This window comes from Staurois parvus, unplaced genomic scaffold (assembly GCF_062004578.1).
Source record: "Staurois parvus isolate SC_StPar_1 unplaced genomic scaffold, SC_StPar_1.0 ptg000375l, whole genome shotgun sequence".
Taxonomy (NCBI): Eukaryota; Metazoa; Chordata; class Amphibia; order Anura; family Ranidae; genus Staurois; species Staurois parvus.
Window position 1 is genome coordinate 1,391,792 of NW_028318171.1, and position 25,709 is coordinate 1,417,500.

General features: G+C 41.4%; 1 protein-coding gene across 1 annotated transcript in view; it reads left to right on the plus strand.

Annotated features, from left to right (window-relative positions):
* Positions 1-2,144: 2,144 nt before the first annotated feature.
* Positions 2,145-25,709, plus strand: part of NRAS (NRAS proto-oncogene, GTPase) — a 38,421-nt gene continuing 14,856 nt past the window's right edge. Inside the window, exons 1-4 of the mRNA XM_089685427.1 lie at positions 2,145-2,301; positions 24,241-24,368; positions 24,776-24,954; positions 25,581-25,709. The exon at positions 25,581-25,709 is cut by the window's right edge and continues 31 nt beyond it. Of these exons, the coding sequence (XP_089541553.1) occupies positions 24,258-24,368; positions 24,776-24,954; positions 25,581-25,709 (419 nt within the window). The 5' untranslated portion in view covers positions 2,145-2,301; positions 24,241-24,257. The remainder of the gene's footprint in view (positions 2,302-24,240; positions 24,369-24,775; positions 24,955-25,580) is intronic.

The window sequence follows — 25,709 nt, forward strand, 5'->3', positions numbered from 1 at the left end:
AGGAGGTATTAAGAGTATGGGATGCCATGCACAATCAAATGGATTGGAAGTACAATTCACTGTTGATTCCTCTGGTGGGTACTGAGTTTTTCCCACCAGGGAAGGATAACATTTTGGGAAAATGGTTTAACGATGTAGATGCTCGTTTGGGGGATATAGTAGTTAAAGGGTAGTTGGGCACTTTTCAAGACTTAAAGAGTAAAAAAGTTATTTGTGGCATTAGATGAACTGAGATATTGTCAATTAAGACATTTTGTTGCAAAGTTGCCCCAACCTCTGAGGATGATGGAGGGCATGCTCCCATTTGAAAAGATGTTGGGTTCTAGTATGGCGCCAAAACATGTTACTTCTTGGATATATAAGATTCTTATTGAATGGGGGGCAGGTCCTCCGCTGTTCTTAGAGAAATGGGAACTGGGAACAAAAATTAATGAATTCCAGAAAAATAAAATGTTTAAATTAACACATGGGGCGATTAACATGAACACGGTTGTAATGAATTATGAATGTTTAACGAAGTGGTATTTGACATTGAGTGTTGCACATAAACAATGAGTAGAAGTTTCACCGCTATGTTGGAGGGGATGTGGAGCTTAGGGAACAATGACACATATATGGAGGGATTGTCCAAAAATACAGGGGTTTTGGCAAGATGTAATCCAGTTTATATAAGAGATATTGGGGACAACTATACAGAAGGATCTGTGGGTGTGTTTATTTTATAGGACAGAAGTGCCAGTGAAGCAGTATAAAATTAGTGTATTATACCATCTAATTAGTACGGATAAAGGGCTTATTCCTAAATTTTGGCAAGTACAGGAGCCTCCAAAAATGAGGGACTGGTTAGACAGGGTGGAATATATAAACAAGATGGAGGAGTTATACCTTATAGATGAAGGTAATATGGGCAAATTTAGAAAGGAATGGGGAAGATGGTCTGACTTCAAGGCATCCGGAAAATATATGTAAGTAGTGGCAGGCTCAAGGATCTGATTTGAGGTAGGAGAATAAAGGAAATGTTTTCTAAGGCGGTAGCTGGAATAGGAGAAGGGAAAAGAAAGAATAGTAAGAAAAAGGAAGAGTCGGAAGAGAGGACTGAGAAGAAAGATCACAGGTATAGACTGGAAAGTCGGGAAGAGCTATATAGACCGGGGTAAATTGTAAGTTGGTTTGGGCTGGGCGGGGGGTTTAGTGAGGAGGTTTGATTGCAAAATGTAGGGGAATGTTTGTAATTTGGATGAAAATGATACTTTGCTGTGTTTTTGTAATGGGAAAAAAAAGTTTAATAAAAATTCCTCCCACACTCCAAAGACATGCTGGTAGGTTAATTGGCTCCTGTCTAAATTGGCCCTAGTATATGTATGTATGAATGTGAATTAGGGACCTTAGATTGTACGCCCCTTGAGGGTTAGGGACTGATGTGAATGTACAATATATGTATGTAAAAGAGCTGCGTAAATTGACAGCAATAAATAAGTACCTGTAATAAATAAATAATAATATACTACCAATTAGGAAAAAAACTAAAATAATTGCCATAGGACAGTGAGAGGAGAATGACAACACCTCCTACAAGATATAACCAGTAGGAGACCAGCTATAGTGAATGCAGCGTCCTGGGTTTAGTAACACTAATAATTTCATGTGAAGACTGAAGGGGTATGTCCCCTTCTTCAAAGTCAAGCTTTCGGGGTATGTCCCCTTCTTCAAAGTCCAAACAGTACTCTTTGAGTACTGTTTGGACTTTGAAGAAGGGGACATACCCCGAAAGCTTGTCCTCAAAATTGTATGTTAGTGCAAATAAACAAAGTATCACAGACAGTACTCAATTGTTTCTGTCGCAAATGCACTAATACGGCTACAATCACCTCATGTGAAGACTGGAAGTTTTGGGAAGCAGCACTGAGAGAGCAAGAGCCAGCAGCACTAAGTTGTAAACTGCAAATGAAGGGGTAGTTAACATGGGAACGTTCATTTTATGGTGCTCATCGTGTAAGGGTTTAGTACTGCTTGAAGTCCCACCACTGTTATTACCAATGTAGTTCTATGAAAGGCTTCATCTGAGCACCGCCTGAGAACACTCTGTCATCTGAGCTGACTGAACCGAAAGCAGCGCGAGTTGAGGAAAGTGCGAAGTCTCGCGAGTTTTGGATGCGGAAGCGGCAGCTGGGAGGAGAGCTGCTGGGTGCGCCCGGGACTGAGAAGGAGCTCCGAGCCCGGAGCGAAGGCCAGTCGGAAGGACTAGAGGAGGGAGAGCGGTGCATGGACCTGGAGGGGAGCGGTGACTGCTCGGCCCGGAGAGTGAGTCCACATAACACACAATTCCCGCATACAGCTGTGTTTTGTCCCATTCACACGTGTCCCAGCCATTCCCCACACTGTACAGCCCACTACAGTCATAGTGCCAGGACTGCCTGCTGACACTGGACGACTCCCTGACCTCCTCACACCTCCTGTGCGCATGTCCTATATATCTGGATATATTACCTTAGCACAAACGGGTTTGTTTGGTGATACTGTCTTGCAAAAAATGATTTTATGTTCATGTAAGCCATAGACCTAAATTATAAGAAAACAACAAAAACAAGCTTTAAAGCAGTGTTCTAAAGACTGCGGCCCTTTGCCTGACACCAATGAAGGGTCACAATTCCTCCCTATGACACCAATGATGGAGCACACTTCCTCCCATTGACACCAATAATGGGACACAATTCCTCCCAATGACACCGCACATTTACAATGACACCAGTAATTGGATCCATTGACGCCAATGATGGGGCACAGGGGTGTGGAGATTTGTGAAAAAACTACTTGTCCACGGATTAAATCGGGGCCCCAATCTACTTGTCCAGATAAAAAAAAAATTTAATCAAAACTGTATTTAAATCGGAGGTGATTTTAGGAATGTCTGGGGCTTTTAAAAACAAAAGAGGCTTTATGGCGACTTAAACGTTTAATATTTTTACCATTACGCTGTTTATCTTCTCCTCCCCTCCCTGCGTCTCTCCAACACCCGGGGACTATCAGGGAGGAAAGAGACCTTGCAGTGTAATGAGCACCGATTGGCTGCTCGTCAGGAGGGGGAGGGTTAGGGCATTTACTTTATCCCTTTTCGCTGCCAGAGCCGTTTTTGCGTTTTTTTGCACATGTTTAAAAAATCGTTTTAGGCCTGAAGATTACATAAAACCCCCAAACATATTTTCTGAAAGCAGAGACCCTAGAGAATAAAATAGTGGTAGTTCTAATTTCCTTATGTTGCATGATATTACCGTAACATTTTAGTAAGTTAATTTTAGGGCACAAAACCGCAATAAATTGCCTTATTTTTTTGTAAAATATAAAAGATGAGGTTGCAGCGAGTAAATAGATATCCAACTTGTCAAACCTTACATTTGTGCGTGCTCGTGAAATGGCGACGAACTTCAGTTCCCTATATTTTCTATAGGCAACACTTTTAAAGCTCCTTTTAGGTCACCAGTTTAGCATTACGGAGGAAGTTTGGTGCTAGAATTATCGCTCTCATTCTGGTGTGCGCAGTGATATGTGACGTGTATCGACGATTTCATGCGTAGGCACCCCCAGCGTGTGCTTTTACGTTTGTACATGCGTATATGTGGGGGTGGGGGCCTCAATATTTTTTTGGGTGGGGTAGATGGTATGTGCTTGGGTGTTACTTTCATTTTTTACAATTTAAAAAAATAAATTTTTCATCACATAGGGGACAAAGTCCCCTATGTGATGATTTTTGGTGACAAGTTCTCTTGGAGACATCAAAGGTCTAAAAGACCCTGCATGTCTCCCCTCTGCTCCACTGAATGTAATGTGGTTCACATTGCACCATATTACATTCTGTCCCGGTGATTGCATTAAAATCTCTCAGCGGGGACCCAGAAGTGACATCGTAATGTCAATTCCGGGTCAGCACGGGGAGGGGAGTGGACTTGTCCGCTGTTCCCCCCCCCCCCCCCCCCACCGACGGCGAGGCGGGCCCGCAGATGGGCAAACAGAGCCCAGGAGACCTCACGCCGGGGGCGCGGAGAGGCTGGCACTGTGTGAAGCAGTCGGCAGTAGCGCTGCTGCCGATTGCTTCAACTGACTGGTGAGCCCGCTGCTTGCCCACAGCAGGGCTAAAGGTAGAAAAAAACTACTGCCCGGCACCCGAAATCGATAGGAATCCAACATCCCTTGAGCACAATTCCTTCCAATGACACCAGCAGTTGGGACCAATGGTGGGGCACATTTCCAATGACACCAAAAATTGGGTGCAATGACACCAAAGATGGGGCACAATTCATCCCAATGACACCAGTGATGGTACACTCTTACTCCCAATGACAGAAACTTCTGTTCACACCAATGATGGAGCACACTTCCTTCCAATGACACCAATATTTGGGCCCAATGACAAAGGATGGGGCACACTTTCTCCCAAAGACACCAACAGTTGAGCCCAAAAACTCCAATGATGGGACACACTCCCAGTGACACCAATGATGGTGCACACTTCTTCCCAATGACACCAACAGTTGAGCCCAATGATGGGCTCTAATTCCTCCCAATAACACCAACAGATGGGGCACACTTTTAATGACACCAGCAATTGGGCCTAGTCACACCAATGATAGGACACAATTCCTTCCAGTGACACCAACAATAGTGCACAATGACACCACCAATGGGGCGCAAATCCTGCCAATGACACCACCAATGGGGTGCAGATCCTCCCAATGACACCACCAATGGGGTACAATTCCTCCAAATGACAGCAACGATGGGGCATTGTCATTTTCAACTGATGTTGGGACCTTTTTTACTCTCCCAGTGACCATAGTCCAGTGCCTGCTCCCCCCCTAATGTCTGAAGGACAGTAAACTAGCCCTTTGTTTAGAAAGTTTGGAAAACACTGCATATGCCATGTGGACCTGACAGCGGGGTTTTCACTCATGGCTGCAGCCACCAGGATTGTGTGTAAATCTGACAAGCAGACTCCTGGCTGTTAGGTGGAACAATTCAGGCAGCTTCACTGCCGACCGATTGCTCCCACACACCCCCGGTAATGCAACCCCTCCTCACGGACTTGCACTGGTCATATATCCTGGTCTCCACTTGCTCCTTGTGGCTGACCCAGAATGCAACGTGTTTGTTGTCACTTCCAGGTCCCCATATCAGTCTACCTGGCCATTATAGCTGGAAGGAATGTATTGCAATGCGATCTGCATTGCATTACATCCTTTGGAGCCTAGAGGAGACATGCAGGATGTCTCATTAAAGAGAACCTGTCACCAAAAAATTATCAAAAAAAGTAACCACTTCCTGACCGTCCGTTGTATATAAACGGCAGGACGGTGGCACTGCAGGGTCGGGTGGCCATTTATAAACAGCCTCCCCGCACCCTGCTTGTGCGCGCTCCCCGGGAGCGCGCAGCACTGTGATCCGGTGCCAGCTGTGTCCTCCGGACATAGTGAAACACCAATCGTCGGACGGGACCTCTGTACGAGGTCCCGATCATGTGATCACTGATTGGCCAATCAGTGATCACATGCAAAGTAGTAAGCAAGATGTCACTTGTGACATCATTGCTTACTACGTGTGAAATCTGTGAATGATCACAGAGGTCACATGGTACAAGGCTATTCACAACAGCCTTGTACCATGTGACAAGCTGTGACCAATCACAGCTCACTCAGTAGTTCTCAATGGCTGCAAGAATGCAGACAGAGAGAAATTATTGCTTTTACATCCTATATGGGTGTAAAAGCAATCAGTGTAAAAAAAAAAAAAAGAAAAATCTTCATTACCCCCCCAAAAGTAGTACAGTGTCACCATGGTGACACTGTACTGCTAGGGTGACAGTATGTAAAAAAAAAAAAAATATATATAAAAAAAAATTTAAACTTTTTTTTTAAATTATAATTTTTTGGTTATAAACCAATTTGGCTTATTTTTTTTTTTTTACTAAAAAGATAACACAATAAATGTTGGCCAAGATTTATGATAAAATATTATTTATTTGCAAAATTTTATAAGAAAAACACCTTGTTGGTAGAACATACAAAGTGGACTTTACGTCCAGGATATTTTAAAAATCTAACCTTACAACACCCCCCCCCCCCTTAATGTAAGAGTTAATTAATCCTTTAGTCTAGGAACAAAGGATTACAGAGGAACTTCATTCCCCTTAATCTTGGCCCCTCCCCACCACCTCTGTTCACCAGCATCACCATTTTCTTGAATGTCCAGCTTAAGCACAGACAAAACAGCTTGTAGATCTCCTTAAATCTACATGTGCAACATCATTCTCACCTAGAAAACAATAAAAAGTCAGTTAAAAAAATGATTAATTGTGAGAGAAGGGGGCTGGAACCAGGTGCAAACACATTGGTTTTTTGGGATGAAGGTTTGTTTTAACAAGTAAATACTTGCCTCATTCCAACTCTTCGTTCCAACAGACCTCTCCAGCACAGCAATCATTCTCCTGCAGCCTGCTCTTTAAAGCAGAGCTTACCCCAAAAGGTAAGTTCCGCTCTGCTTCCCCCTCTCATCTGCCACATTTGGATAATATTTTCTGGAGGTGGAGGGAGTGGGGACCTGATTTTGACAGGTACCCACTCCCACCTCTGTTCAGATCGACGTAGCTGATCTATCGGACATCCTGCCTGCAACCTTTTGAGACACCTTACAGGTCCCAGAAGGCTGCAGGACCATTTAAAAAGCGCAGTGTGGTAGGAAGACACAAGGAGTCACAGTCTGCTTCCCACAGTTAACACCTGGGGACTTGAAGACTGGTGAAGAACTAACCCGGGTGGGGACAGCGCTGGATTCTTGGACAGGTGAGGGGCTGTTTAATAAAAGTCAGCAGCTACAATATTTGTAGCTGCTGACTTTTAATTTTTGCAGAATTGACCAAAGCCCCACCTTTAGGCTAGGTCCACACTCTGTGGGGTGGCTGCGGGTGTGGGAATCGCAGCTGTTATAGCACCCACAACCACCCACCGCTCAAATGTGCTGCTCTGTAGAGATGCTGGGGGCTGCCATTCATTCTTAATGGCGTCCCCTCACACCTCAACCCCCACTGCACGTTTGCAGGTGCAGAAACCACAGGGAAATTGTATGGTATGATTTCCCTGTGGCCATGTTTTTAAATTGGTGCAAGCATCTTTTTTTTTTTTTTTTTTTTTTTTTGCGCAGGCACAGCAGCCTTTTCAAATGAATGAGCTGTACTGCCCATGCAAATGCAGGCAAGTGTGAACCTAGGGTAAGTTTCAACTAGTTTTGAGGCCTCCTCAACATATAATACAGACTTAATGTCCCTGTACTGTAGGTGATGAGTCTAAGGCCCCACCCACAGATGAACTTTGGGCAGAGAAGGAGAGCACTGGAGCTGGCTGGAGAGAGGAGTTGGATAAGTGATGGAGCCTCTTGTGAAACCTCCTAGACATAATGAGCAATTACATTTTGCAGTGGGGGATATTTTAATGTTCCTGGAGTTGGGCTTTAAATATTAATAGTTAGAAAAATAGAAATAAACAAAAAAATTCAGTAGGAAGATAACAGAGGAAGAAAGAGTTGGTGGTTTCCCATGGGTGTAACAGATATATGGCAGCACACGATGGATGGGCCTTACCTCTACACAGTATATTCTTCCACAAGGCTTTGCTGTTGTGTGCTAAGAGTGCAGCTCCGGGTAGATTGGGGTAAACTAAAAAATATATATATTTATTTATTCTTCTCTGGTCTGATGCCAGCAAATGGTTTGCTCATGACCTTGACCTGCAGATGAATGGAGCACAGTAGCAGCAAAAATAATGTTACTTTGTGTGTATGACTTGTGTCTGAGCTGTGTTTATAAGCACTCTGTCAGATGGTCCACTTTTGACAGCAGCTGCATAGTTGCACAGCAGCTCCCAGCACAAGTTCCTGCATTGTTTCAGTACAAGGTCATACATTATATGCCTCCAGGCTGCATTTTTCAAAGCAATTTTCTAAACTTCTTGGAAGTATATTAGTTAAAGCTGAACACTGGAGGGAAATGTTTACCTTTTCAGTGGGTCCCTCCTGGTACTTTAGGGGTTACTGGTTCATTTTACATCAAACAGCGCAAATAAATTATACAAAAAATAATAGAAGAAATAATCCAAAAAAACGTATAATACATAAAATGAAAAATATATAAAAATGATATAAATATTAAATAGAATAGTCCCACTCCAAATTATTAGGATGAATATGGTGAGTAAATTAAAGTTGAAAAGTCCTTATCCAAAAGACCCTTGACCTGTGTTCACACCAGTTAGTGCCCAGATCACATACCGCACTCACCAGATATTGGTGAAAAAGCGCCTTATTTTTGGGGGGTTTTGGGATTATTTCTTCTATTATTTATTGTATAATTTATTTGCACCGTTTGATGTTTTTTTTTATTATTTTATTGGTGTTTACACTAACGAGCAGCAGCATTTATTTAGGAATTATTTCACTTTTTTTTTTTTTTTTTTTTGGCACTGGTGATTTTTTGTATATACTGGTTCATTTTGCCTAGCGGATGATGAATAAGGTTATATACTACACCCTGTTCCAAATTATTATGCAAATGATATTTTTCTCATTTACCTAAATAATTGATGTAAATAACAGTTAGCATCATTCTCATGTTATCAACTATTAAGAGTACAATTCAAATTTTATAGAACAAACCTCCTAATGACAACAGGATTTTTGTTAAACATAAAAAACTTACAATGCAGTGTTCCAAATTATTACGCACAGTAAGTTTCAAAACACTTTACAGGTTGTAAAGAACTGAAAATTGTCATTTGTTGTGTTTGCAGCATATTTACTGAAATCGAAAGCTATTTCAATCAAACTTTTAACAACATTTTAACTTTTTAAACATTTTAACAGGTCACGTTACATTGTAACATATGACCCCTTATTTGATAGCAGCTTCACAAGTCTTGCATCCATTGAACGTGTGAGTTTTTGGACAGTTTCTGCTTGAATTTGTTTGCAAGATGTCAGAATAGCCTCCCAGAGCTGCTGTTTGGATGTAAACTGCCTCCCACCCTCATAGATCTTTTGCTTGAGGATGCTCCAAAGGTTCTCAATAGGATTGAGGTCAGGGGAGGATGGAGGCCACACCATGACTTTCTCTCCTTTTATCCCCATAGCAGCCATTGATGCAGAGGTATTCTTTGCAGCATGAGATGGTACATTGTCATGCATGAAGATGATTTTATTATGGAACGCATAGTGCTTCCTTCTGTGCCAGGGAAGAAAGTGGTCAGTCATAAACTCCACATACTTTGCAGAGGTCATCTTTATACCTTCGGGGACCCTAAAAGGCCCGACCAGCTCTGCTCCCATGATTCCGGCCCAAAACATGACTCCACTTCCGGCCTTGCTGATGTCGCAGCCTTGTTGGAACAGGGTGGCCGTCCACCAACCATCCACTACTCTATCCATCTGGACCATCCAGGGTTGCACGGCACTCATCAGTGAACAGGACTGTTTGAAAATTAGTCTTCATGTATTTTTCTGCCCAATGCAGCCGTTACTGCTTGTGAGCATTGGTTAGTGGTGGCTGAATAGAAGGTTTATGCACAGTTGCAAGACTCTGGAGGACTCTACACCTTGATGTCATTGGGACTCCAGAGGCACCAGCAGCTTCAAATATCTGTTTGCTGCTATGTAATGGTATTGTAGCAGCTGCTCCCTTGATCCGATGCATGGATCTGGCAGAAATCTTCCTCAATGTGCCTTTATCTGCACGAACCCGTCTGTGCTCTGAAACAGCCACAAATCTCTTAATAGTGCGATGATCACGCTTAAGTTTTCGTGAAATATCTAATGTTTTCATACCTCGTCCAAGGCATTGAACTATTTCACTCTTTTTGGCAGAGAGATCCTTTTTCTTCCCCATATTGCTTGAAAATGGTGCTCTGCTTAATAACGTGGAACACCCTCCTTTAGTAGTTTTTCCTTATATTGGGCTCACCTGCCAATCTAATTATCACAGGTGTCCGAGATTGTTTTCAGTGATCAAAAGAGCCCTGACACACAATGCCATCCATGAGTTAAACTGAAAAAATATTTCATCTTTGTGACACTTAAATAGAATTTGCATAATAATTTGGAACAGGGTGTATATTATTCTTATTCTTGCTGGCTTCATCTTTGCTGTAATACCCTATTCACACCTGAGTGATTTTAAAGCACTTTTCTGCAAGCGCTACTCACTCGGCCTCAAAATTCCCAACGTGTTCATTAGTGCCTGTTCATAGCTTGTTGTGTTGCTTGAAGTTTGTTGCTTGCAGCTCTAAGTATTTGAGCTTCTTTGGGGCAGAGTTGTGCGTTTTTGGCCTCATAGACTTCCATAGATATTCATGTAACGTACTCGTGTTTGCATGATTTCTTGCCTCTTCTTTTCCTAGCAACTAGCTTTTCATAAAACAAAAGCCTGAAACCACTCAAAAAACATTGGTACAAAGTTGTAAAGGAATTAAACGGTCTAAAATCTTTTGAAAAGACTGATGGCTATTTACTTCCCTGTTGGAATGGTTGCGGCTCTCCGACGTCATCCTGTACAATACAGGACCAATAGCCTTGAAGGAAGAAAGTGAGGCCTCTGTCCTGGTGATCTTGGAAGTGCATTTAGTAGGGATGCACTGATATAACAGCTGAAACTAGGGTTGTGGTCATTTTGCCAATAGAAACAAAAGATGTTGATCATGGCATGCTGCGTCCCATAGACTTCAGTGCAAAATTGCATCCCATTGACCTCGGTGCAAAATTGTGTCCCATTGACTTCAATGCTAAAACACTAGCCACATTAATTATATTAAAAAAAAAATGCCCATATTGGTTTTTGGCCAAGTGCATCCTGATTTTTCAGTATTGATACCGGAATTTTCATTTTGGTGCACCACTAGCATTTAGTAATCTTGTGTGTACTTCCAAAGAAAACAGGACTAGTTTTTCTAATACTATCATACATTTTAAAACATTTTCTTTCACATTAGTGGCAGTTGTGTTGCCATTTATCAACTTGAAGCACCATTTGTTTATGTATTTTCCTGTTATTACATTCTGCAGGTATCAGTGGAGCTGAACAAGCCAGTTTATTATGTGACTGTATAAAAGAACAGCTGTTGAATATTTCTTTGAGATTCAGTTCACACAAATTTATTTTTTATTAACCTCAAATATTTCTAACACATAAACAAGATATATACCTGTGAAATGTAGTTGGTGGCTTTCTGCCTATAAGTATGGAAAATGTTTAAGGCAGCTGTCACCAAACATTAGTTTTAATTATTTTTCCATGAGCAGAATACTTTTTCAAAAAAATACATACCATACATGATATTCTTTACTCTTAGAAATCTCTCCTGCAGCTGTTACACTGATATTGATAGGATGAATTGTTTGCCAGGCTCCTTTAATTTAAAAATCTAATTTTTCAACCTGGGTGGTGACAACAGGGCCACCTACAGCTCAAATGATGGCTTATTCAGCAGAACATTCAAGGTGTGTATGGCTAGCATAAGGACTCATTCACACTACCAACCAGTTGAGCTTTGTTGGTCTGCACAGATCAATGCAGGCTCAACACAAGGGAATAGAGAAACCAAAAATATTGAATACAATGCTGTTGTATGTACTGTAGCTGTGGATTGCAGTATAGAAATGTCACTGTAAATGAAAGCTGTAGTAAATCTTAAATCACACATCAAAAGGCAATAAATAGGTCTAATGGAGAACCAGTAGCTCATCTGAATTCCGTTCTACACACCTGTACTCGTCAGTCAGTAGTGATCTTTGCAAGGTAAGATTTACACTGCTTGAAGCTTGCTAAAGTTACGTTTTAGACCTTTTTGTTTTTGTTTCTTTTTATCAAGTAATATGAAAACTTTAAAGGATAAGTTCACCTTTTGTAATATGTTACACCCATATTCAGGGTTTAACATGTTACAGATACACCAGCCTCCTCACCCCCCAATCCCTCATTTTGACAGCAAGTGGGGGATGATCTCCCCCCCACTTGCTGTCACAATGTAAAACTGGGGTAAGCAAGCTTATAGAGGTGGAGATCTACCTGAAGAACATGGGAGAAGTCAAAGTGTCTCCTCCTCACACCTGATTTAAACCTCTGATTGTCGTACTACCGTGTCAGAATTGCGTGCAGTGCACAGCAATCATAGGTTTAAATCGGGTGATGAGGAGGCAACATATTGCCACCTCACCACCTTGTGAATAAGACCTTAGTTGCATTCAGCAACAGCACCCTTAGAGCTTGTTCACATGTAAAGGGGGTGGTAAAACCCTGCGTTTGAGTCACAGTCTTACCACCCCCAACCCCTACCCCCTTTAGCTGCTGAAGCAGCAGTCAAATGTTTACACGTGCTGCAGCAGAAATTAAACCCCCTGTTCCCTTTGATGGGTGCTACCACTTGCCAATCATGACCCATTCAAGTATATGGAGCCACGCTGCAATCATCCTGTAATTGTATGGAGTTTTGGTGTACTTTCAGAAAATGTGCTAAACCCACAGGACTTAAAAGAAGTCTATGGCTAAGCACAGCAAACACACAGGAAAGCTGAAGGTACACTGTACTTGTGATGTGGGTAAACTGCAGCGCATCAGTGTGAAAGCAGCCCAGTGTATTGCTTCACACTGACTTAAAGATCTCTTCTTTCCTGCTGCTGGCAACACTCTGGAGAACTAGGATAAGAAGTGGAGTGCAGTTGGTATCACTCCGCATGGGATAGGAACCAGAATTACAGGGGAGGCATTGGCTTATGTGGTTCTTGCTCCCTAATACAGCTCCAACTTTACAAATAGTCCCTCTGCAATATTTCACAGAAGTGAGTACACCCCTCACATTTGTGTAAATATTTTATTCTGTCTTTTCATGTGACAACACTGAAGAAATGACACTTTGCTACAATGTAAAGTAGTGAGTGGACAGCTTGTATAACGGTGTAAATTTGCTGTCCCCTCAAAATAACTCAATACACGGCCATTAATGTCTAAACCGCTGGCAACAAAAGTGAGTACACCCCTAAGTGAAAATGTCCAAATTGGGACATTCAGCGTCCTCTGAAATCGGTGGCTCACAGAGCGCACACTTGCGAGAGCCCTATGATTTCTGTGTCTCCTGGACACAATGGATCACAGGACCAAATAAATTGGTTTGTACCATGTGGTCGCTGTGTCCAACCACAGCTGTCACATTTTTAAAGATTGGTTCTCTCTCCTGCCACAGAGAGAGAACCGTTTCAGCATACTGTGAGTCAGGGCTTGAAAAATCCCAGGCGCTAGGTCACCATGGTGACTATAAATTGCGTCCTGGTGCCTGGGCTTTTGTCCAGTGGCGTATCTATGGGAGGGCGGACCGAGCACTGGTCACACTATCTAATAGGAATCAGGGATTGCATGCGCAGTCAGGAAGCTGGATGGCCGGACTGAGCTCATCTTCATTCGGCTGGGAGGGTGAGCCGACTGTGCAGCCAGTGACGTCTTGGCACCATTTAGAAATAACTAAGGAGGATTGGAGGGGGCGTGACCAAGCGTGGCATGAGATGATCTACTTCAGCAGAGCTTTTGTCCCGCCGCTGATCCTCTCACCAACCGCAATAGCTGGATCTGCTGCTCCATCCTCTGCCAGTCTGCCTTTGCCTGTAGCTGCTCACAATCGCGCTGTGCCCTCCAGTGCAGTTTCCTCCCACCAGCCCAACAGGATAATACTAAAGCAGAAGAAAGGACTTGGCACTGGCTCATCAGCACTGACACATAGGACACACACCATGCTGAGAAGAGGGAAAGAATACAGACACAATGAGTAAACAGGGCCAGGTCTGCTAAACCAGTCTCTGATTATCTCTTGCGCCATGTCATCAGTCTCTGACCTTCTCCTGTAGGTCTGCAGTCTCTTTCTCTTGCCTATAGCCTCTCTCTTTAGGACCTAAGGAAATGAGATGGGCAGTCATTACATAGTATGTAGACTAACTTTTATGCAGACTAAATAATTTACACTTCTGCAGAGTACATTTTGGCCTAAATTTATGAAGAAAGATTATTTACTAAATGTTATTTGATCCCCTGCTGATTTTAAATGTTTGACCACTCACAAAGAAATTATCAGTCTAAAAATCGAATGGTATGTGTATTGTAACACTGAGAGACGGAATAGCAACAAAAAATTCAGCAGAAATGTATGTCTAAGAAATTATGCACTGATTTGCATGTTCATAAGGGAAATAAGTATCTGATCCCCTATCATTCAGCAGGATTTCTGGCTACCAGGTGTCTTTCATACAGGTAACAAGCTGAGATTAGAAGCAGTCTCTTAAAGGGAGTGATGCTAATCTCATTTTGTTACCTGTATAAAAGACACCCGTCCACAGGAGCAATCAAACAATCAGATTGCAAACTCTCCACCATGGCAAAGACCAAAGAGTTGTCCAAGGATTTCAGGGACAAGATTGTAGACCTACACAAGGCTGGACTGGGCTACCAAACTATCGCCAAGCAGCTTGGTGAGAAGGTGACAACAGTTGGTGCAATCATTTGCAAATGGAAGAAACACAAAACAACTGTCAGTATCCCTAGGTCTGGTGCACCATGCAAGATCTCACCTCGTGGAGTGTCAATGATCATGAGAACAGTGAGGAATCCTCCCAGAACTACACGTAAGGATCTTGTCAATAATCTCCAGGCAGCTGGGACCACAGTCACCAAGAAAACAATTGGTAACACACTACGCTGACAAGGATTGAAATCCTGCAGTGCTCGCAAGGTCCCTCTGCTCAAGACAGCACATGTCCAACCCCATCTGAAGTTTGGCACTGAACATCTGAATGATGCAGAGGAGGACTGGTTGAAAGTGTTGTGGTCAGATGAGACCAAAATCGAGCTCTTTGGCATCAACTCAACTCGCCGTGTTTGGAGGAGAAGGAATGCTGCCTATGACCACAAGAACACCAGTCCAGCTGTCAAACATGGTGGTGGAAACACTGCTTTTCTAATTGGGGGGTGTTTTTCTGCTAAGGGGACAGGACAACTGCACCGCATCAAAGGGGCGATAGACGGGGCAATGTACCGTCAAATCTTGGGTGAGAACCTTCTTCTCTCAGCCAGGACATTGAAAATGGGTCGTGGATGGGTGTTCCAGCATGACAATGACCCAAAACACACGGCCAAGGCAACAAAGGAGTGGCTCAAGAAGAATCACATTAAGGTTCTGGAGTGGCCTAGCCAGGCTCCAGACCTTAATCCCATTGAAAATTCTGTGGAGGGAGCTGAAAGTTCGAGTTCCCAAATGTCAGCCACCAAACCTTAATGACTTGGAGAGGATCTGCAAAGAGGAGTGGGCCAAAATCCCTCCTGAGATGTGTGCAAAGCTGGTAGTCAACTACAGGAAACGTCTGACCTCTGTGATTGCCAACAAGGGATTTGCCACCAAGTACTAAGTCATGTTTTGTGAAGGGCATCAAATAGTTCCCTATTGAACATGCAAATCAGTGAATCATTTGTTAGACATGGATTTCTTTTGAATTTTTTGTTGCTATTCTGTCTCGCAGTGTTACAATACACCTACCATTCGATTTTTAGACTGATCATTTCTTTGTGAGTGGGCAAACATTCAAAATCAGCAGGGGATCAAATACTTATTTCCTTCACTGTAACATTTATTTGGGTACAGTGTTGCATGGCTGAGTAATTGTCATTCAAACTGCGACAGTGCTGAAACTAAAAATTTCCCTGGATTAAAAGGGGGTGCAAGTGTCTGGACTTTAAAACAACACTCTTGGTCACCCTAAAAAAATCCTAATGGAAGTTCCCTGTGGTAGAAGGGAGAGTTGCCTCTCATGTCTCCTATCTTTACTCTCTTTTAAAGTATTTGTATAGTCCTAACTTTTTTTCCCTCTTTCCCAAAGATGCAACAAAAAGTTAAAGGAAATCTCTCAAAATGAAAAGAATTCCCCTTTAAGGCATTTTATCTGCGGAACAGATTCCCCCATTGGAAAATTTCCCCTTACACTAAAATTGTGGATTTCCCCTCACTTTCTGTCTCGGTGGCAATAATTGACATCAAAGCTAAAAAAAAATAGGTTTTGCAAAGTGATTTAGTTTACATGCTGAACGTCTGTCAGACTTTTTAGCATTCATCATTTGTGGGAATGTTGGATGCCTGTATCCCCCAATGAAAGTCTATTAAACATTTTTTCTGACGACTGTGTTCCATTAGCATTCTGGCAGACAATAGTTCTTACAAAAGAAATATGAAGTGATCATATTTGACAAATATTATATTCTGTGTTCAGACCCTTAAGGGACACTTGATAGACCCGCTTTTTAGGGTCCATTCATTCCAGATAGGCTGGCACACTTTTTTTTCAATGCCTAAACAAGGACCTGTAAAAAAAAAAAAAAAGGTATGTTCACACACGCACTGCTGTGTGGTGCACATAAATTTAGAGCAAGCACTACTTTTTTTTTCAGCACAATGCATGGTTAATGTGTGTCACTGCAGCGCCATATGCATCAACACACAGGAAAAAATAGCAGACCAACACAAGCTTGACTCCCCTGCTGTACCATAGACCCTAAGCATATTGAGTATGGGAAGAGAAAAGTGCATGTTGAGATGCGATGCAGCATGCCGGTGCTCGTCCGTTCATACACATTTACCTGCATTCAACGCACATTTTTCTGTGAATGATCCCTGAAAGATTTTCTGCTGTAAAATGAATATCAGATATTACATTGTTTTAAGCACTGCTGTAAAATGTGGAGATATTAATGACATTCATGCCTATGTTCACACTGGAGCTGGATGTTTTGGATTTTTTACATTTATTTTTTCATGTTACAGTTGGCCATTCAAGGCATAAACACAAAGAAAATCTTGATTATTTTCCACATATTATTTGTGTTGCTGCCTGTATATCCCTTGAGGCCCTGTCCTTCCCTGCCGTGTCCTGCCTTTTCCTTCCTCTGTCCATCAGGTGCTGTTCCCAGGCTGGGTAGGGTATGTGAGCTATGTCAATCAAAACGTGTTAGAATAGCATTTTTTAGGACCTAACAGGCGGTGAGCAAGGGGATTCCATGTAACTTTTCTTTAAGCCTTGAAACTTGCATATAACTGATAGTTGTGTGGAAAAACACCATCATTACCTGACACTTTCCGAGTTCTTGTCTATGGATCCCGCAGATGAATGCTTACATGCTTCTTTTTTGGTGCATATGAAAATACCCCCCTTCACAGTGAGAATATTAATTGGCCTTGTAGCACAGAACTAGGAATGTGCAACTTTGCATGTCACTAGTTTTCTGGCCCAATGTCATACTGAAAAATTAGTCATAGCATTACTTTCAGGTTAACTGGTGCATATGGACGCTGCTGAACTTGGACTAAATATCTTAGTTTCAAAATACTCAGTTAATTTAGCATATTGATATAAGAAAATTAGTTTTTTCAGTATTTTTGAATATGCAATATCTAGTGACCCTTTGATGAAGGTCCTTAGTCCAGTACTTCCTATCTGTCTCCCACTTGCAGTCCTGTATTATCAACCTGTCCCATGTCCTGATTATCAACTTGTTACATTATTTATTTATTACAGGTACTTATATAGCGTTGTCAATTTACTCAGCACTTTACATATTTATTGTACATTCACATCAGTCCCTAGCCCTCAAAGGGCGCACAATCTAAGGTCCCTAACTCACATTCATACATACATATACTAGGGCCAATTTAGACAGGAGCTAATTAACCTACCAGCATGTCTTTGGAGTGTGGGAGGAAACCGGAGTACCTGGAGGAAACCCACGCAGGCACAGGGAGAACATGCAAACTTCAGGCAGGTGGTGCCGTGGCTGGGATTCAAACTAACGACCCTAGTCTCGCCAGGTGGAAGTGCTAACCATTTAGCCACTGTGCTGCCCATGTTTTGGAACATGTCCTGATTGTAGCTACAAGTGGCAGTGCTTACACATCTGGTACTGTTATCACTGTCCGGAGGCTGGTCCAAACAAATGATGTGCAGCTGACACTGGAGTGAGTGCATTTACACAGAAAATATCGAATGGGTTGGAGGAGTTCAGCAATTTAATATTCAGTAAAGGATGAAATTAAGATGAAAAATAGAATTTTATGGAAAAAACTGCCAATTGAGGTTATAGCAAACATAAAGCCATCTAGTTTACTTTGACCATATGCTGTCCTGGCCAATTTTGACATTTCTCTCATACGTGTAAAAATCAGCATTTTTTTGCTAGAAAATTAATTCAAGTCTCCAAATAATATATATTTTCTGAAAGCAAAGTCACTGGAGAATAAAATGGTAGGTGTTGCAATTTTCTATGTCACCCGATGGTTGTGCAGCTGCGTACCACACACAACTTTATCCCCCGAAAAAAACACTTTAATGAATTTCAGTGCACACCAACACAATATAATACCCCATTTTTTGTATATAAAAATGTTATGTCGAGCAAACAGATGCCTAACATGTCACACTTTAAAATTGTGCATGCCTTTGCAGTGGCAACAATCTATGGTACATTAAATTATTAATAGGCGATGCTTTAACCCTTTCGCTGCCAGGCCCTGTGCTCCACATTTAAACTCAGGTGACCAGGCCATCATTTTTCCATTGTTTGGTTTTTTTTTTATTTTTTTTCTCTTACAGCTTTCAGAGTTTGTGTAAAATTTAGCTGCATATGTCATGCTATTACCATGACCTACCACCAATAAACAACCCAAAACAAATTCTGCAATCCTGAAAATAGCAATGATACCACATATGTGTACTCATACAGAAAACACACTGACGCTATTTTTTTTTTTTTAATCCTATGTAAAATACACTGACCCTGACTTTTGACCCTTACCCTGACACTGATCTAGATGAAACGCGATCCAGCTATTTTTATTTTTTATTATATGCTATGACTGTTCAGACCCACACACACGGGCCGAATATTGGCTGGTTCAGTAGAAATCGGCCGACATTCGGACCATGTGTACACCTGCCTGTCAGAAGTCAGTCGAATGGGCATGCTGGAAAACCAGCATCCGATCAGTGCTGCCAGCCAATGGCAACCAGCGCTGTGACCGGTGTGTCCTGATGGGGGGGGCAGTCCCCCTGTCAGAACACAATAACTCAGCAGTGAGATTGCTGGACTAACTATCCTCCCTAGCTCTTCCTTTTTTTTTTTTTTTTTTCTTTATTCAGCCTGCTGCGTTGAACGAAAAAAAATTTATAATGTGTACCCAGCAGTAGGGGCATGTGATCCTAATCAGTAGTAAGTGTTTTTTGACTTTTGATGCAGAGAATACTGATTTAGTAGTTCTACTTTATTCGTGTGTTTTTTGTTTATATTATTTACTTCAAGAGGTCATGAGCATGTTAAAAGGAAAAGGAAGCTTCCGTCTTATTCATCATTTTTGTGGTTTAATTTTATTACGTGTCATAATAACTGCTTGACAACATTCCTGTTTTTAAAAACAGGCACTTGGCTGCCCGACTCATATCAGCTTGCATGTTTTGTGCTAGTTGCTAGACACAGACATTTGTTTTTTCTCTGCTTCTGATCTTATTTAGAACCTTTTTTATCTGTTTGTAACTTTTTTTTAGGTTGTCATGAGTTATTCAGTAGATTGTTTGGGTCTATTCTGTAGTAGCTTACTGCTATTTCCCTCATTATACAGTTTTGCTCATAAAAAAATAACCCACATCTTACAGGCTGCCAGTGGTATATAATCTTAAGATAACATGAGTGATCAAATAATATTTTAATTTAAATCACATGAAAATAAAAAATATAAGTGCCACTAAAAGCACAATCCATAAACTAATTGTAGAAATTAAGTAAAAAATGGAATGGAGAATTGAGCGATCAATGACCACTGATAGCTCAGTTCTCAGTGTTTCGTGAGCAGAGGGCTAGTGACTGTTTAGTCATTGGCTCTCTGCTCTGCCCTTCCAGCACTCACTGGAGTGTCAGGCTTTGGAGGTGCTGGGAGTGGCTGGTGCAGGATGGTTGAGAGGCTGAGCCAGGTGTCAGTCAAGGCTTCTGGGTGGATACTGACCATATGGTCGGGATTTTTAAAGAGCCTGAATGGGCTCTGTGATATCAGCCACTATATGCAATGGAAAAAGAGAATGGTTGGCCGCACAAACAGCAATGTGGTGGATGGAGCTGTCATGTTCTTATATTGCATGTAAAGGATTCCAATAAAGGATTTCATCCATCACATTGCTGTTTGTGTAGCCAACCATTCTGTTTTTCCATTGCATCTGTGATCACGGATCAGGCCAGCAACTGCGTGTCTGTGGAGGGGTTATGCAGATTCCACGCTCACCTGGAGCAGATCTTTTGCTCTATCAGCCACAGCATGCTTTAGCCCACTGTTGGCTTAAAACAGGTCACAGGAGCAGATAACTAACTGTACTCCTGTGATCCCCAGGAGAAATATTGAAATATTGTGTGTGTGTGTGTGTGTATATATATGTGTGTGTGTGTGTGTGTGTGTGTGTGTGTGTGTGTGTGTGTGTGTGTATGTGTATATGTGTGTGTGTGTGTATGTAAATGTATGTGTGTGTGTGTATATATATATATATATATATATATATATATATATATATATATATATATGCACTTTTTACTAGAAATGGCAGCAGGAATTCTGACACTGGGGGGATCTGACACCAACACAGTGATCAGTGCTATAAAAAAAAAAAAGCACTGACACTATTCTAATGGCACTGGGCAGGAAGGGGTTAATGTGGGGCGATCAAAGGGTTAACAGTGTGCTGTTTTACATAGGGAGCTGTGTGTGTGCTTCAGGCCTGATTCGTCATATGCCCGTGTGCTATCCAAAGCAGTGTGTTTTGTTTACAAACAGTTCTCCTCCCTGTCAGCGATGCTTTCCCCGTAAATGGACGGCTGCGAATGGCAGTGTGGGTAGGGCGCGCGCCTCGTGCACACCCCGTACCCTGGAAATTGTGTATATATACATGATTTTGCACACCCCGTGACTGTAGCAACATTTCTGCTATAGGGCGGTTGAGAAGCGATTAAGGTGGTCAAATATGTCCCTCTCACAGACATTCATATAGATATAGAAATCACTGTAATCTATGGGTATAGTCAAGAAAGAGACCATATCATCCCTAAACAAGCATATCAATACAAGTCATCCTGTACGCATATGATCTGTAGAAATCCCATTGATACTGGATCCTCAAAATAATATCGCTGTGAAAGTGAATCACACCTGCTGTAAACTTGGCATCATTGATGGTGAAGGTCAACAAAGAAAGGCAGATTCAGTCCTCCGTTGAATATCAAATCACATTGATGGCAAACTTGTCATCTTGCATGTTAGGGTACTCATTGCACTGCAAAGTCTCTATCCTCCCTGCTACTCCTGGGTGCGGTGCTGGAGACAGGTAGGGAGGTGAGGAGGACATAAACAGCGCAATGTTAAAAATATTAAACATTTAAGTTTTCATAAAGCCCCTTTTTGTTTTTTAACCGTTTCTGTGCCGCCCTATAGTAGTAATACTACTACAGGGTGGCACAGGTGCGCAAAATCACATATTTGTACGTGATTTGCGCTCCCGCAGTTCTCTCTCTCAATAAGAATTTATTTTTTTATCCCAGGTTTTTGGAAAATGACAAGTTTTTTTTTTTTTTACACAAAATTGTCACTTACATGATTTATTGCTCACACATGCAACGGGTATATGTGGAATTACTCACCAAAATACATTCTGCTACTTCTCCCGAGTATGGGGATACCACATGTGAGAGACATTTTGGAAGTCTAGCCAAGTACAGGACCCCAAAATCCAATAAGCACCTTCAGGCTTTTAAAGGGCTTTATTTCCTCATTACACTTCCTGACTACCCATTACAGTTTCGGAGGCCCTGAAATGCCTGGATAGCACCAACCCCCCCAAATGACCCTTTTTGGAAAGTAGACACCCCAAACGAAGAAGCATGGTGAGTATTTTGCAGATATCGTTTGTTGCCACAAGTTTTTGGAAAATTAAAGAAAAACAAAAACATTTTTTTCTTTATTTTTATATTTCAAAACTTTGTAAGAAAACATGAAATCTGCAACATACTCATCATGCCTCTTTTTAAATTCCGTGGGGTGTCTACTTTCCAAAAATAGGTCATTTGGGGGGGGGGGGGGGTTGGTACTATCCTGGCATTTCAGGGCTTCTGAAACTGTGATAGGTAGTGAGGAAGTGAAATGAGTAAATTGCGCACCTTCAGGTTTTCAAAGTGGTCATTGGATTTCAGGCTCCTGTATGTGGCTAGGCTCCCAAAAAGTCTCACACGTGGTATCACCATACTTGGTAGAAGTAGCAGAATGTATTTTGGGGTGTAATTCCACATATACCCACGTCTTGCGTAAGCAATATATCAACAACTCTGTGTGTAAAAAAAAAAAAAGAAAAAAGAAAAAATGTAATTTTCCAAAAACTTGTGGAAAAAAAAATAAATCTTCCATAGACTCAATATGCCTCTAAGTAGATAGCTTAGGATGTCTACTGATAGTCAGAAAGTAAAAGCTGTGTAAATTCCATTATCCATACCATAGTTTGTAGATCCTATAACTTTCACACAAAGCAATCAATATATACTTATTGGGATTTTTTTACCAAAACATGTAGCAGAATACATTTTGGCCTAAATGTATGACTAACTTTGAGTTTACTATGTATTTTTTATAGCCGAAAGTAAAAAATATTGTTTTTTTTGTTTTTTTCTTTTTCACAATTTTCGGTCTGTTCTTGTTTATAGTGCAAAAAATAACAAGCGCGCAGGTGATCAAATACCACCAAAAGAAAGCTCTATTTGTGTGCAAAAAAGGACATACATTTTGTTAGGGTACAGCATTGCATGACCGCGCAATCACCAGTTGAAATAGTGCAGTGCCGAATAGCAAAAAAAGGCCTGGTCAAGAAGGGGGGTAAATCCTCAGGAGGGCAAGTGGTTAAAAGCCCCAGACATTCCTAAAAGCACCTCCGATTTAAATATGGTTTTGGTTAAAACATTTTTTTTTTTTTTTTTTATCAGGACAAGTAGATTGTCATGAGGGACAAGTAGATTGGGGCACTGATTTAGTCCCTGGACAAGTAGTTTTTTTCAAAAATGTCCACACCCCTGACAGTACTAAGGGAATGAAAAAATGAAATACAACTACTGTGAATCATTAATAAATATAGGCTCTATGAAGGTTTATAATAAATAATAAATCTCCTCAATAACCTACATTACCCCCAAACCTCCTGCCACATTGGATCATTTTTTTTTTTTTATCAAATACCAAAATACATTTACATGTACATTAACATAAATCAATCGAGGGCCATAACCTTCAAACATATATATATATATAAAAAAATAACTTGCGTAATGTATAGACATATTATTTTTTCATAAACAGCTAATTAGAAGGCGCTGTCACCAATTCTTGGGGATACTGCACAGATAACATTTTAAAGCACAAATGAAGAAAAAGTCAGACTGTCATTGAGGCCAGGTGGTTTTGTTGCTTCCTGCTCCCAAATTTACCTGGTCTCATGTTGTAATATTAGTCGGTCAAAATTGCTTCCCCTATTATTTTGGGGGACTACTTCCACTACCCACATACTTAAACATCTGGGGTCCTTCTCATTCTCCAAGCACACATGGCATGCAATTGGAGCCTTCAAGTGATACATGGAAATTTTGTTTATATGGTCTTGTGAGCGTCTGTGGGCTGTCCAGGTGGGCTTGCCAACATAGAAGGACCCACAGGTGCACAAAATAACACATACCACTCCCGTTGTGTCACATGTCACTCACTGATTGCACCTGCGGGTCCTTCCCGTAGGCAACACCAATCTATTACCCTCGATCATATAACCACAATGTTCAAATGATCCACATCTACGCATTCCAGCATTTCTGTGTCTTATTGGGGGTTTCCATAGGATGTCACTATGGACCAATAGATTTGCCAGGGAATTTTCTTTTGTATATAGATTTTGGGGTTTGTCTTTGCTGACTGCATGCTTATTCAGTGTACCAGAAAGCATGACAGTCATCCGGACAGCTACCATTTTCAGAAAAATAGCTACCTTTCAGAAAAAGGTCTACAGTCTGTATGTTTCCCTTAATACAAGTTGGGTATAAAAAGTCTGCTGAATGTTCTCTTTGTCTGTCAGGGAATTGGTCTACAGAAATGACGGAATACAAGCTGGTGGTGGTGGGAGCCGGGGGTGTTGGAAAAAGTGCCTTAACAATACAGCTTATACAGAACCATTTTGTAGATGAATACGATCCTACAATTGAGGTAAGTCACACAGTTTCACACTTGTCACCGTACACACCAGTTAAGATGTTTTTTTGTTTTTAGACTTTGAGTAAATTCCAAGGCAAGATTTCTGCCCCGATCCTTTAAGTCTAGCACCACAAAGGCATTCTCTCTGTGCATTTCAGTATGTCCGAGTCATCTGTTGCAGGTGGGCAGACTCAAGTACACAGATCATCTTCAGAGTATCTGAGGTATTTTGTAGTATGAATGATTAGCAGAAGGGTTTAAGATACCAAGCAGTGGGTTGGGAACTATTTGAATTTGTGTACAGATCTTCCAGCTGAAGCTCCACCAAAGATCTAAGAAGGCAGCAGGAACAATTAGACCAATGACGTCTACCTATATTGTGTCATAATCGTAATTCATTTTTCCATGTTTTGCTCTAGGACTCTTACAGAAAGCAGGTGGTGATTGATGGGGAGACATGTTTGCTGGATATTTTGGACACTGCAGGCCAAGAGGAGTACAGTGCCATGCGTGACCAGTACATGCGAACTGGTGAAGGGTTCCTTTGCGTGTTTGCTATTAACAATAGCAAGTCTTTTGCTGACATCAATTCCTATAGGTAATTAATAACATTTTATTACAGGAAAGTGCACACACCTTCTTGTGCGAAACATACAAGGACAATTCTTTCTTATGGCATGTTTAACCCTTTTGTTGCCAGTCCCAGTCTCTCATTTTTCACTTTGGGTGGCCAGACTGTTTTAGCTATTTTTCACATTTCTGAAAGATGGCCCTTAACAGCCATCAATATAACCTATGAAAATGCAAAGGGGTGTAAGGGTTACTAAGCTAGCAAGAAAGCAGTTCTGTTGCGACATAACCCTTACATCAATGACAGTAAAAAAGTTAAATATCTGTTGTGCCAAGTTATTTCTGGGCAACGGTAGAGACCAACTGGGCATACAAATATCTGTTTATGGCTTTTAAATGCACGCAAACAGGAAATAGTGCTTCGCAGACATTGCTCATTACATTGGTAGCAAGCTTATTCAGCAAAGCAAGGAGCAGTTTAGTAACCAAGAGCAACAAATCTGTATTCTTCGGTCATTTATGAGTTTAGTAAATATGATAGATTACTGCAATTTGCACATTGTTTATTGCTCATGGCATTGCTGTATTGATTAAGTAGCATTAATATATTGTGCTGTTCCCTAAAAACGTCTTCTTTTTTTTTTTTTTACACAGAGAACAAATAAAGAGAGTGAAAGACTCTGATGATGTCCCTATGGTACTTGTAGGTAACAAGTGTGATTTACCAACCAGGACTGTAGACACCAAGCAAGCTCAGGAGCTGGCCAGAAGTTATGGTATTCC